This window comes from Thunnus maccoyii, chromosome 11 (genome assembly GCF_910596095.1).
Source record: "Thunnus maccoyii chromosome 11, fThuMac1.1, whole genome shotgun sequence".
Lineage (NCBI taxonomy): Eukaryota > Metazoa > Chordata > Actinopteri > Scombriformes > Scombridae > Thunnus > Thunnus maccoyii.
In genome coordinates, this window is record NC_056543.1 from 24,840,181 (window position 1) to 24,854,213 (window position 14,033).

The 14,033-nt window shown below is 41.4% G+C and overlaps 1 protein-coding gene and 1 long non-coding RNA gene across 2 annotated transcripts; one reads left to right on the forward strand and one right to left on the reverse strand.

Moving 5' to 3' along the window:
• Positions 1-10: 10 nt before the first annotated feature.
• Positions 11-8,305, forward strand: nyx (nyctalopin). Its single transcript, XM_042425639.1, has 5 exons — positions 11-445; positions 699-763; positions 2,671-2,957; positions 3,644-3,948; positions 5,797-8,305. The coding sequence occupies exons 2-5, from the start codon at positions 742-744 to the stop codon at positions 6,623-6,625; spliced, it is 1,443 nt and encodes a 480-aa protein (XP_042281573.1). The 5' UTR covers positions 11-445; positions 699-741; the 3' UTR covers positions 6,626-8,305.
• LOC121906665 lies at positions 3,800-5,892 on the reverse strand. The gene is made up of 3 exons (XR_006098704.1): positions 5,801-5,892; positions 5,335-5,408; positions 3,800-3,886 (listed from the first exon to the last, which is right to left on the reverse strand). It is a non-coding gene; the product is annotated as an uncharacterized LOC121906665 (long non-coding RNA).
• Positions 8,306-14,033: the final 5,728 nt, after the last annotated feature.

Consider the following 14,033-nt stretch of genomic DNA (forward strand, 5'->3'; position numbering starts at 1 on the left):
GGTTGGGTGTAATCTAAGTGCTGTGTGTTTCTAAGTTACCCCTCTGCCTCGGCTGTTTGATCTGAAAGCTTTGCTTTACTTCTGTAATCCCGCCAACCGCCCATCTCCATCTCCATCCATCTAGCCCTCTCTCCATCACTCCATCCAGGGGATTTGACTGCCATTAAGAGATGGCTTTTTGGTGTGTGTGTGTGTGTGTGTGTGTGCTTATGATGGGACATGCAGACACACAGTGAAGGGGGGAGGATGAGGTGTAGAAACACAACCTCATACTCTTTGACTGGAGAACTGTCAGGCAGAGGCGTCCAGTAATCTGGCTCAGTTATGCTGTTGAAGGTGCACTGTGCAGACTGATATGGGACAGGCAGGATGGACAAATGCATGAGTATTTGGATTGTGACTTTTACACACACACATGGATGCTACTGTCTGGAAAGATCTACAGGTATGTCACTTTAATTTCTGCGTGTCGTATTTCTTGAATGTCTCGGTTGTCTGTTTGCCCCAAATTAACAATTATGATGTAGAATAGCAACCACAAAGATTTCAGATTGTAACTCACCTTGTTTTCCCATTTAAAGTTAAAATCATTGTCCTTAAAACTATATCAGACCTCCAACCACAGGCTTTGTCATATATTTATGTAATTCATAGTTTTCCGTCATAAGTGCTACTCTGCTCTTTTTGTGCTGTTTCAGACCTCCGTTAATCCTGGCATGTCCCAGATGAGAGACTACAGTAATGACTGTCATCACTTTCACTGGTCAGTTTCAATCCCTTCACTCTTCAACTGCTTTTTTCCCCCACGTCAGCTGTAAAAATGGTCTCACGCCCTGTAATGGCTTGTTGAAAGTTGTAAATCCTGTTATCAACATCATAGATCAGACTTGTTTCTTCCAGGACATAAATATTTTGTTGAGTGAGAGAAGAATGATGAAGACCTTCATCTATAGAGAATAATTGATTAAGCTAAGAGGCAGGCCCAAACTCAAGCTAATGTGAACTGAATGGAGGGTGAAATCCCAGGCACAGACAATACCTATTGTTGTGGGGCTAATCTCTGATGTAAGCCGTTCTGTCTTAATCACATCATCATTTCACCAGCAGCTGGCAAAGAGACAGTTTAGCCCTCAACCTGCCAGTCAACGTGACTCAAACATCAAATCATTACTCCGCCAGTGTCCTTGTGTTACTGCAAACATCGATGCAAGCATTTAATCTTGGGAGGGGGTTAATAGAGGAGCTGATCTGCATGTTTTTTTTCTTAGTTTGTTTACTAATGTCAAATGTTTTAGAGATTTTGGTGGACTGGAGTTGTACAAATACTTGTTTTCTTTGGAGCAAATTTAGTTTTGGTACGAATTAAATAAACCAGATATGATGTGTTAGTTAGTGTGCTTCTCAGGTGCTGGTAGGTGGTTACCTTCAGACAGAGCTAGGCTAGCTGTTTCCAGTCTTTGTGTTAAGCTAAGCTAACCATCTCCTGGCTATAGCTTTGGAATGGACAGATAGTGGTATCAATCTTTTCATCCAACGCTCAGCAAGAAAGTGAATAAGTGCATTTCCCAAAATGTTAAACTATTCCTCAAACCAAGGCTGGATCACCAAACGGTAAAACCCAGCAACTGCCCAAAAGTATCAGGTTTACCTTGTATCATTTGAGTCTACATCATTTTATTAATCGCAAATTTGTTAGAAATTGGCACCAGTGCACCATCAACTCTGTGTTAAAATGTAGCTTCAAGATGTTAATTGTTTTAGTTTATATTGAGCTCATTTGTTGTAAAATTTTGTTTTATGAAACTGCACACAAAACTGAGGGCAAGGTTGTATTATTCATCATATCATAGGAGTACTGTAAGGCTGCAACCATCAATTAACAACCACAATAAAAATGAATCAATTTCATTATTAATAGGTCTGACAATTATTTTATTTAATAATCAACTAATTGTTCAGTGTATAAAATGACAGGAAATAGTGAAAAATGCTGATCATTACAGACACAGAGGGAAATATTGTGAAAGTATTGTTAAATGTTCAAATGATCCAATATTTCACCAAAAATCAAAGATCAGAGAAAAACTCCAAAAACTGAAAACAGATTTGTGTATCAGAACTTTGTTTTTTATTTTTTCCTCTCCCATTAATCATCTGACGACCCCTCAGATTTATCTGGTGACCCTTTGGAGGGGCCCGACCCCTAGGTTGGGAACCAGTGGACTAAACTAGTAACTGTATATAAAGTAGTTGAAACTAGCTCCACCTCCAGCAGCTACAGCAGTACCATGCTGCTCACACACTGATGCTTCAGTATTAATTATCTAATGATGTCATATCCATACCACTACTTTTACTGCAATACTTTAACTACATCAAGCTCATAATACTTATGTACTTTTCCTCAAGTATTAAGGTGGATTTTTAATGCAGGACTTTTACTTGTAATGGAATATTTTTACACTGTTGTATTGGTACTTTTACTTCAGTAAAGGATCTGAGTACTTCTGGCACCACTGGCAGTCAACAGTACTGAAACACTTGAGCCTGAACGCTGATTTTGGAGTAGAGGCCTCTCTAGTGGCTCTTTGCAGTAAAGTACTTCTGACTACAGTGTTGTTTTCACTTCGAGGCTTTGACATTCGTGCCCTCTCTCTGTCGTCCTTTCAGTCTCTGTGCTGTTCGTGCTGCCTCAGGCGGTTCTGGCACGGTGGGCGTGTGTTCGGGCCTGTCCGGCGTCTTGCTCCTGCACTCAGGAGAGGAGCTGCAGCGTCCTGTGCGACCGGTCCGCCATGGCTGAGCTGCCCAAAGAGTTTCCCTGCGAGGCCTCCGCCATCAACCTGGACAAGAACAGACTCAAGTTCCTGCCAGAAAGGGCCTTCGGTACCCTGCCCTCCCTCAAGACTCTCTCCCTGGACCACAACAACATCTCCTTCATTACCCCTGGAGCCTTCAAGGTCTGCCTCACCTTGCTGGGTTTTTATGCTGAATTGTGATTGCACATTTCCCTCAAATGAGGCACAGATTCAGATACCAGGTTCAGTACAGAAATTATTTTGTCCTTTTCCATTCATGTATTTTTATATGATACCTCATCCTTGCAGTTGCAGATAGTTTCGGTTTTATTTGCTGGTATTTTGTGATATTTGATGCTAAAATATTTGTCACCACCCCAAAATAATGGAGGGATATGGAACTATGATGGTAGCGCCCAAAACATATAACCTATAAGTGTTATATTCAAAAGCTATTTGCCTTTCCAGAAACAATACATAACAGGACACAGATCTTGCTGTGGACAGTTTTAGTTGGAACCAATTTTTAACCATTTTCACCATTATCAGATTAAACCAACATCTGCTTAATTAGATAAGTATAAATAAGTAGATAAGTGGGATTATGTTCTTGGGAATGAACTGCCCCTTTAAGGAATTGGAGCTGCATAAAAAAACTCACTTGTTCCTTTGCCCATAGTCTAAGTCAATTCCACAAAATTTCCCACAACCTGTTTTATCCCACAAACAAGTAATTTATACTGCAAACATAAACCTTTTCTACTGAGGAAATGATGACATATTACTGATGAGTAGTCAAGTAAAACAGTTCTCCAGAACATAGTTTTGACTTAACCTCTGTTCTGCAGGGCCTCGCCAACCTGGTGGAGCTGAAAATGGCGCACAATGACTACATCAGCTACCTTCATACACGAACCTTCACCGGGCTGAAGAAGCTGGTGCGCCTGGACTTGTCAGACTGTAACCTCTTCAACATCCCAGACCGCATCTTCATTGAGCAAATAGTGCTGAAAGAGTTACTCTGCTTCCAAAACAACTTCCGCAGGATCCCTGGAGCCATCAGAGGCATGGAGAATCTGACTCACATCTACCTGGAGAGGAACAAGATAGAGGCGGTGGCTTACAACTCCCTGCTGGGCCTCGGCAGCCTCAAGTAAGTCACTGGCTGATCTACCTCATGTATCACCTCTCATAGCTACTGGCAGGAATTAATTTACCAACAGTCTGGCAATGTAATCTACTCATGGCATGGCAGAAAATCTTCTTAGTGACTGTAGATGGGGAAAAATGACACCAGGTAAGCATAAAGAAACAGGAATAACTTCTTCCATTATTAACCAATTAAAACCATGTACAGTAAAATCAAAGATGGTGCAGGAAGCAGTGTCCTCGGTGCTGCTACTTGTGGCAGGGAAGATAATTTAAAGTAGTACTACTGAATAAAACAGTGTACTTTAAATATTTTTCACCCACCAGTGGCTACACTGAGCACAGTACTGCTGAGTAGCACTGTCGGCAGGGTTGAGGAAGAACTCCTGCACCATCTTTGATTTTATATGTTTTGTAATGACTTTAATGAAAGGGACCTTTCTTGGTAGGAATAAATCATGCTTTTTTGTTACATCACACCATCCTGACTCTGTTTTTTTTTTCCATCTGAGGTCTTGGGGAGTACTCCTGCATATATAAAAAACATTTTGTAAACCCTTTTGTTGCTCCAGAAGGAGCTGCACAAAGTCTGATAAATTGCCTCAAGTAACGTAATAAAAATAAAGGAATAAAAAAGACTTTGCATTTTGGTTCTGCTGAATTGATATTGATACAGTTGTTTTATTTGTTATAGAAGTGCAATGCTAAATTGATGATGAATCCTTTTAAGGACCTGGATTCTGGGAGATGGTCATCCAGGACCATGATAACATAGTATGGCTGCCAATAATCAGGGATAGATAATAAACACGCAGGTTGTTAGATGATTATTCCTGTATAGTTACAGCCTATGGATCTTTATATTCTACATTCTTATTATTATTCTACATTTATGTCAACTAATCCCATGAAAAGACCAAAACAGACAATAAATTTAAAATATTGTCTATGTATCCAAAGCCTGAGCTACCTCATTCCTCTGTCTCATAGACCTTCATTGTTATCCAAAAGCTATTAAAAATACATATGAGCCACACAATGTCCATTTATTTCCATTAACATGGTCAATCCTAGGCACACTATCCTGGGGCACCAAATTTGTATCAATCCACAGCTGAAAATGGTACTCAAAAATGCACTATTTACTCCTGCTTGAATAGTATTTACTAAAAACTAGTTACCCAGCTGTTTTAGATTTTTTTAATGGAATTACTAGGCCATTAAAAAAAATAATCTACAAATTTGTGATCCATTTTTAAAGATTTACTCCTTTAGGGACAAATGGACTTGTGGTTGGAAAGTATTGAGAGACAGAGTAACACTTTCGGTTTTCATTTTGTCATATGATTTGTTGACCATAAGAAAACCTCTAGAATAACACAAGTCTTACCTTTTAAGATACCAGCCTCGTAGGATGTTGTTCACATCTTCTTCTCAGCACTTGGTCTTGTGTTTTCCCGCAGCCTGCCAATAAACATTGATTGGAGAGCTTCAGTATTTTTACCACTGCTCAGTTATTCCCTTCCCCCATAATTATTTTCTTGTTAAAGATTTCTACTTTTGAGTTTTGATGTTAGAAAATATTTTTTGATTCGGAGCTCATTTCTCTTTATGGTTTTGCTTTTTCCTTTTGTATGTGCTTTGGTATGCAGCATTTTTGGATTTGGAGAGCATTTTCATTAAGTTTGTGATTTTGCTTTTGTATGGGTTTTGGCCTTAAGGGCCACCATACTCTGCTGGTTTTCCATCTCTTTGGTTGAAGATATGCTGACACCAGAGAGCACTGTGTTTAGTCACTCTAAGAAGGTCCTATTGTGACGAAATCACTCTAAAGTCCTTTTCCTTATATCAGGTACCTGAACCTCCAAGAGAACCGCATCAATGTGATCCATGACCAGGCCTTTCAGGACCTTGTGCGACTGGAGAACTTCTACCTCAATGACAATCTGCTGTCTGACCTGCCCCGGCTTGCCTTCAAGGGCCTAGGCCGCCTCAAGATGCTCAACCTTGGGGGGAACCAGTTGACCAACGTGTCCAAGACCTGGTTCAGTGACCTGGTGGAGCTGGAGGTGCTGTACCTGGACAGGAACCAGCTGCTAAACATCGAGGAAGGAACTTTTGAGAACCTGACCAGCCTGATCACGCTCCACCTGAACAGCAACAACCTCACCACCCTTCCCTTTCCTGTTTTCCAGCCCATCTATTTCCTGGGCCGCCTCTACCTCTTCAGAAACCCATGGGAGTGCGACTGCTCCCTCGAGTGGCTGAAGGAGTGGATGGAAAACTACAAGCTGGTACGGGACATCCCCTGTGCTTCTCCGTCCTCCGTGACCGGGCTGGATCTCAGCGAGGTGGTCTTTGCCAAGCTGAATGGCACATGTGTGGATCCCGCAGAGCTGAACCTGACCACGGCCTCCTCAGAGATCGTCTCCACCACGGAGAACCGTTTCAACAGTCTCATTTCAAAGCTGCTCCAACAGGAGCTCAGAGAGGAGATGGGGAACGGTACCGAGAGCCTCCGCAACGGAACTCTATTGGAATCCGAGGACGGGGAGCTCTCTGCAGGGGTCAAAGGGCAACGAGCCGAGGCGAGCCAATCACTTCTCTGCTTCCTTGTAGTGTGGCTCATCTTTGGTTTGATTGGCCAGTCTGACATTAATGTCTGTCTTTCTTGCACATGAGAACTGTGGAAATGTTTGCTTCCTGACCCACAGGCACAACTAGGAGTAGCTTTTGTGATTGCCGATGAGATAAAAGATGATTTTATTTATTTAAGAGCTGAGGATTACTCATGCTTGCATGTGTAGTTTACTGGTGTGTGTCTGCCCGGCTAAACATAGGATTTGGGGATTTCTTGATTGAAGATTGACAATTACATGGCAGCAGTTATTTTCCTATGAGCTATTTATATATAATAATCTATCATATTTATAGATTAACTATTATAAAAGAGAAATCAGAACTAGTCATCTGATACATGTCTGTTTCTTGGTTAATGAACAGCTATGTCAAGCTGTATGGTTGCAGGATTCATTTTCACAGTTAATAGAAGCGGGTGTTTATTTCAAACTGTGGATTAATGTGGAGATGTGATGAAAATGTATATGTTAACTTCGACCTTTTGTTGCATAATACTCCATTTTAATTAATATTATGTAATATTCATAGCATTACATAGTCTGTTACAAGTGTTTTTTTTTGTATTTTCATTCACATGTATGTGTAAAGTTAAGGGAGATAAGACCTCCTGTAGTTATTTCTGAAACAGATGTCCTTTCTGCTCATTTTTATTCATTCAACTCTAAATGTAGATTCTGCAGCTTTTCCATAAATGCATTAATCTTCTTATCGCATACGGCTCAGTGTCGTCGCTGCTTGTGTATGCTACAACGTAATGGAGGGACTTTGTCATTGCTTTTGCCTCCTATGGATGGACTTTTTTTCCCCTTTATGGACATGATCTCTCTCTATACAGGGGGTGTGGTGGGTGTGATTGCCATATGTCAGGATGTGGATGGGGGAGGTAATAGTGTGAAAGCATTTCAGTTCTCTTTGGGATAAGAAAAGCTTTCAGGACGATATGCTGCACACAAATGAACTGTTATTTATTTGCAATATGTCTTGTGTACTGCAAACATCAAATACAGTACACACTGATGTGCTTTGTGTAGCTGAAAAAGTCAAATAATATTCCTGTTCTAACACCAACCACTGGTCTGACAGCCAGTTATTAGACATAAAAGTCTGTCACATGATTTATTTTTCTAAATAAAAAAAAAATGCTGTTGAACTTTGACATGCCTGCTCGGTGACTCCTTTAAGCCTCAGTTGAGGAGTCGACCATTCAGCGATGAACACCAGTTAATCTGCACATTGGCCTGATGGCCCTTTAATGTGGGATTAGGCTGCAAATAAGAAAACTGGGGAGGCTGGATGCTGCAACTCATCCCTCTCATGCAGCTGTTTTAATTGTGGACCACTGCAGAAATGTAGTATATTCACAACATCTTTAATTTATCTGGGCCAAAGTTGAAATGACAGTGTTGAGCCACTGTAGTAAGCTCACTATTTTACTCTCTCATTAGTGTAAATCTTACAGCTGCACTAGTAAAATCTGGTAACACTTTATTTTATGTCCTGTAATGTGCTAATAATTTCCTTGAAAGTTTCCATGAAAAGTCCTGTAATTTGATACTAATTATAGGGAAAATAGAGACAATGTTATGAGACAGCTACCTGAGTTTAGTTAGTTGTTTTGAGTTTATAAGTTTTCATTTTCAGAGGCAATTACTGGAAAATCCAAGTAAGTATTCATTTATTATTGGAAACGTTTTTTTTCTCCATATTTGTTTGACAAATGTGACATTCATGCATGTTCATTTAACCTGCTGCACATTGACTAAAAACTCTATATTACATTGTGCTTTTGGGGTACCTTAAGAATTTACAAATGAAATAGTCTGCCTCATAATCTGTCATGTCACATGTATATGTAACCAATATGAACATGTGATTTTGTCTCGTTTTGTCTCTCATTCTGTGAATAAGACATCAAGTCTGTAGCTCTGTGAGACTCCATTACTTACCAGAAAACGAGTTTATTCATTGAATCACGGATGGTTCTGGAGTGGGTCCAGTTTTAAGGGGCTATAATACCCCTGTGACAAAAAGCAAGGACGTCCTAATGTGTGAAGGCGTTTTCTCCTGAAGCCAGGGCTTCCCCGTTTTTCAAACTAGCTATCATTGTCATTTTAATAAAAAGATAAAATTCATTTCTTGACCATTTAACAGCCACTGTTCACATCATATTATCAGCCTCGGTTTACTAGTTGTTTTTTGAGCAGCTGTATGACTTTAGCGCCGACTTGTCTGAAAACGAGAAATCTGTCAAACGGTGCCGCCGGTGCCTAGCAACGGTTGCTATGACAGAGTCGCGGGTTTAGTAAATAGTCAGTTACTTTATTCTGTGACGTAATCATGACGAGTGATCAACGTGTAGCCTAGTTACACTTTGATTTGTGACGTGTAGTCATAGATATGTGACGTGGTCATGAGCAGTGATCAACGTGTAGTCTCTCTTTGATCTCTGTAGTCTCACTTTGATCTCTGTAGTCACACTTTGATCTCTGTAGTCACACTTTTATCTGTATCGTCACCCTTTGATTTGTGCTTTGATTCTTTGATCTAGTCACAGATAAAAGCTATGAAAGTGGAAACATTTATGTATATAGGGCACCAGAATATTCAAGACCAATACGATAAACATCGAAGATAATCAATCCTGATAGCTACAGTTAATAAGCATCGAAGGTAATCAAGCTTACAGTTTGATTACAGTAACAGAGCATCGAAGCTAATCGCGCTTACAGTCGGATTACAGTAACAGAGCATCGAAAACAAGAGAAGAAAATGGCAGTCGTTACAGTTGATGATGTGCGCTCAGTGATCCATTCCTTTTTGGAGAAGATCACAGAGGAGCAATGGATACTGTTGAAGGAAGGAACTCCTGATGATGCCACAATGTACCTGTTGGCAGAAATGATCACAGAATTCATCATATTCATTACAAATACAATATTGGCGAATCTACGGAGCAAAGATGCGGACGTCTGTAAGGAGGAGCTTCTCAATAGCCTGAACGAAACTCTCCATAAGAGTTTCGTTCAGGCTCTGGAGTTTACGGAGGAAATGCAGTCAGTCAGTTCAGAGAGCTTAACAAAACTAATAGCAAAAGAGGTTGCTGAGAGCGTCAACTCGGCCCTCTCTGCTTCTACTGACTCTGAAAGTAGAGATTTTGTGGTTCCTCATGACAAAGTCGGTGGCTTTCGTGTCACACCATCCCGCAGACTAAACACAATGGTTGGTCATGCAAGCGCTGTGCTTCGTGACTTCATGACCAAAGTGAAAAGTCTGTGCCCACCTCAGCCACGTCAGTCAAGGTCATATAGGGCCACCGATGTAGAAAACACAGACAAAGAGGATATGGTACCACCAATGGAGTCTCCAGAGCATGAGGATGCAGAAATGGAAGATCTGGAGACTTCAGATAAAGAAATGGAGGAGGATAAAGTAGAGAGGCCCGACACTGGTGACCGCCTAGAGTCACCAGTGAAAAGTGAAAGGCAGGACACACCGGAGAAGATGGCATCGGAAGACAGCTTTCTGGCTCAAACCAGTAAAGCTGTCCAAGAGATAATCAGACAAGAGCTTTACGAGTTAACAGAACCCGTACTACATACAGTGGAGGAGTCTGAATATGAACTCCTGCAATCTGATTTCTCTTTAGAGATTGAGGTTATAGGGGACGACATATCTCAGATTCTTACGGAAGAGGCAAAGAGTCTACAACATTCTGAAACTGAGAGTCCGAGAGAAGAAAATAATCTGAAGAGCAAGATCAAGACACTTTTTGCTAAGCTGTTTGCCAAATCATTGATTCATCGTATGGTGGCACAGCTGAAGTCCAAATACCATAAAATCTTCAAAGGTAAAGGCAGACACTCAGCGCAGTCCCTCAGGTCTAGTGTTGAGTCTCTGCTTCTGGATGAGTACGACATTACAGAGGGTGGAAATGAGGTTTCTGTGTTTCGGCAGTTAGAGATAATCTCCAGTGGGAAACATCTGGTTTTCACAAAAGAACTCAGCGATCTTGTCTACAATCACATCAAAGATGGGATGGTGACGACCGAGATTGTCCCTGAGTCAGTGAGGAAGAAGTCCATAAGAAAGACTCTTAAAGAGCACTATGACGCCCTGTACAACGATGTAGGCAATAGAGTGAAGTGTTTTCTCAGCCTGATGAATTGGTGGCTTAAAATGAAGGTTGGCAGCTACTGCAATAGGGTTGTACTTGCTCTTAAGAACACCAAGATATTCTCACGAATGCCCCCAACAGAAGTCACAGCAGAGGAGGATGCAACAAGGTCCGAGGAGGATGCAACAAGGTCCGAGGAGGATGCAACAAGGTCCGAGGAGGATGCAACAAGATCCAAGGAGGATGCAACAAGGTCCGAGGAGCGAGACACTGAATCTGAAGAGGATGCAGCGCTCAAGAAAAGGTACATAGCTGTTAGCGTGCTCGTTGAGAAGCTGGTGTATCGTGTCCTCACCAAAACAAAGAACACTATTATGAACGCAGAGGCCCTGACTCGCCACATCATCAAGAAGACGTGGGCGGAAGTTGAGACTCTAGATTTTAAGGTAACGGAAAAAACTATAAAAAACATCGACAAGGCCATTTTCAAGGATTTGTGCAAGGTCTGGAAGAGTGCAGACATGGTGGTGATATTTATGAAATCAGGGGATCCGCTAATAGAAAAATACATAGCCGTGTCTTTTAAATCTCACCTGACGCTGAAAAAGCCCAGCACCATCCACCGTTTCTTCTCCTGTGTACGCAGGGTTTTGGCCGAGCCTTTTCTGAGAATTTTTGTATAATAACAACTGCCTTCATCTTGAAGGAAAAAAGAATAATGGAGGTTTCTCTTTTTTCCTTCAAGATGAACGCAAGAAGTTAAGTCCCACCTCACATCTACCTATCTCCTCATTATCACGGACTCACATCTACCCACCTCCTCCTCCACTGGCCTCCATCCTACATTGTCACGGACTCACATCTACCCACCTCCTCCTCCACTGGCCTCCATCCTACATTATCACGGACTCACATCTACCAACCTCCTCCTCCACTGGCCACCATCCTACATTATCGCGGACTCACATCTACCCACCTCCTCCTCCACTGGCCTCCATCCTACATTATCACGGACTCACATCTACCCACCTCCTCCTCCACTGGCCTCCATCCTACATTATCACAGACTCACATCTACCCACCTCCTCCTCCTCTGGCCTCCATCCTACATTATCACGGACTCACATCTACCCACCTCCTCCTCCACTGGCCTCCATCCTACATTATCACGGACTCACATCTACCAACCTCCTCCTCCACTGGCCACCGTCCTACATTATCACAGACTCACATCTACCCACCTCCTCCTCCACTGGCCTCCATCCTACATTATCACAGACTCACATCTACCCACCTCCTCCTCCACTGGCCTCCATCCTACATTATCACAGACTCACATCTACCCACCTCCTCCTCCACTGGCCACCATCCTACATTATCACAGACTCACATCTACCCACCTCCTCCTCCACTGGCCTCCATCCTACATTATCACAGACTCACATCTACCCACCTCCTCTTCCACTGGCCTCCATCCTACATTATCACAGACTCACATCTACCAACCTCCTCCTCCACTGGCCTCCGTCCTACATTATTACTGATTCCCATCTACCCACCTCCTCCTCCACTGGCTTCTGTCCTACATTATTACGGACTCACATCTACCTATAACCTAGAGGTTTCTGTGTTTCAGCAGTTAGAGATAATTTCCAGTGGGAAACATCTGGTTTTCACAAAAGAACTCAGCGATCTTATCTACAGTCACATCAGAGATGGGATGGTGACGACCGACAACTGTAGCCTTCATCTTGAAGGAAAAAAGAATAATGGAGGTTTCTCTTTTTTCCTTCAAGATGAACGCAAGAAGTCCCGCCTCACATCTACCTATCTCCTCATTATTACGGATTCACATCTACCTATCTCCTCATTATTACGGATTCACATCTACCTATCTCCTCATTATTACGGATTCACATCTACCCACCTCCTCCTCCACTGGCCACCGTCCTACATTATTACTGACTCACATCTACCTGCCTCCTCTTTCCTCCTGCACCACTGGTCTCTGTCCTAAAACATCGAGGGGCAGAGACCAGTGGAGCAGGTTAGTTACCTCACTGAGGGGGTTAAGGTTAGGCTTAGGGTTACCTTGATGTAGGGCAGGACTGAGGGCCACTTCAGTGACACCTTATAGCTAGGAGATGAGGGTTCGAGCCCCGAGCCTGAGTCTCTTCTAGTTTGTGCGCTGTCTGCTGTGGTGGTGTGGGTTTACTCTGGGGACTCTGGTTTCCTACCATTTTTCATTAATTGGACACTCTAAATTACCCCCAAAGCTTAACTGGTTCATGATTACAAAAATGCAATAAAAATCATTCAATAAAAAATTAAAATTTCACATCTGCTTTCAATTATTCTTTTATCTTTTGCAGTCAAAACATCACTGGTTCAATTAAAGACAATCATACTTTTACAGTTGAATTCTGTGTAAAGGCATACAAATACAAGAAATATATATTCACTGTTATTTATTGTGTACATCTATTGTTGTAAAGATTTCAAACTATGTAAGCTTCCGTTGTGCCTGGATTGTGCTTCTTCATGAGTACCATCTTCAGAGGTAAAATCAAACACTCAGAGTTCTGTTGCAAATAACTAGATTTAAAAATAAATAAATATTGGTACAATTAAGAAGAAACGGTAATGTTGTCTTGTAGCACTCACACTATTTCAACACATTTGTTGTTGCTGATTAAAAACAGACATGCTGTTCCTTGATTGTGTTATATGTTTCAAATTTGAGGAAAACTCTTAGTTGAGCGTTCAATGTGTGTTGAGGCAACAGACAGGAAGAATGACACATGACAACTGCACAATTAATTTAAAGTATTTTATTGATATAAGCCATTAAGCTTCCATTAAGCAGAGGAAAGACTTGGATTGAAGCATTGTTTGAGCTGTTATTGCACTGTCAGCAAATATGAATTAATCTTTTACTAATGTAAGAGTAATTATATTTGACCTTCTATTGAATACTTTACACAAAATATCACAAAATTGTATAAAATTGCTTTCTACATTTATGCCCGAATGCTTTTTAGGCATGTCTTGAAGCATTTGTTTCATGTTGTTGAAAAATGCTCACTTTCAACCATGTCTTCCAAGGCGTACTGTACCTATCTGCAGACGGCTTCAAATGTTTTCACCAAACATTTAAGCAGGATGATGTTTGGGCACGTTGAGCTCTATAGTACAGCTGTGAGGACAAATCCTGTGAAAACAAATCAGTATTAGATAGTTGGTTTCGTTAGGTTCCAGTTTCAACAATCATTTAATCTGTTAAAGGGAATGCATCATGTACATTTCCAGGTCTAGAATTATATTTTGGGGTTCAA

What these genes read in the sequence shown, in the direction of transcription:
- nyx (XM_042425639.1), top strand. Translation starts at nt 742, where the DNA reads ATGACTGTCATCACTTTCACTG. An exon ending in TTACCCCTGGAGCCTTCAAG is followed by an intron (nt 2,958 to 3,643) that starts GTCTGCCTCACC and finishes TCTGTTCTGCAG; the next exon opens with GGCCTCGCCAACCTGGTGGA. An exon ending in CTGGGCCTCGGCAGCCTCAA is followed by an intron (nt 3,949 to 5,796) that starts GTAAGTCACTGG and finishes TCCTTATATCAG; the next exon opens with GTACCTGAACCTCCAAGAGA.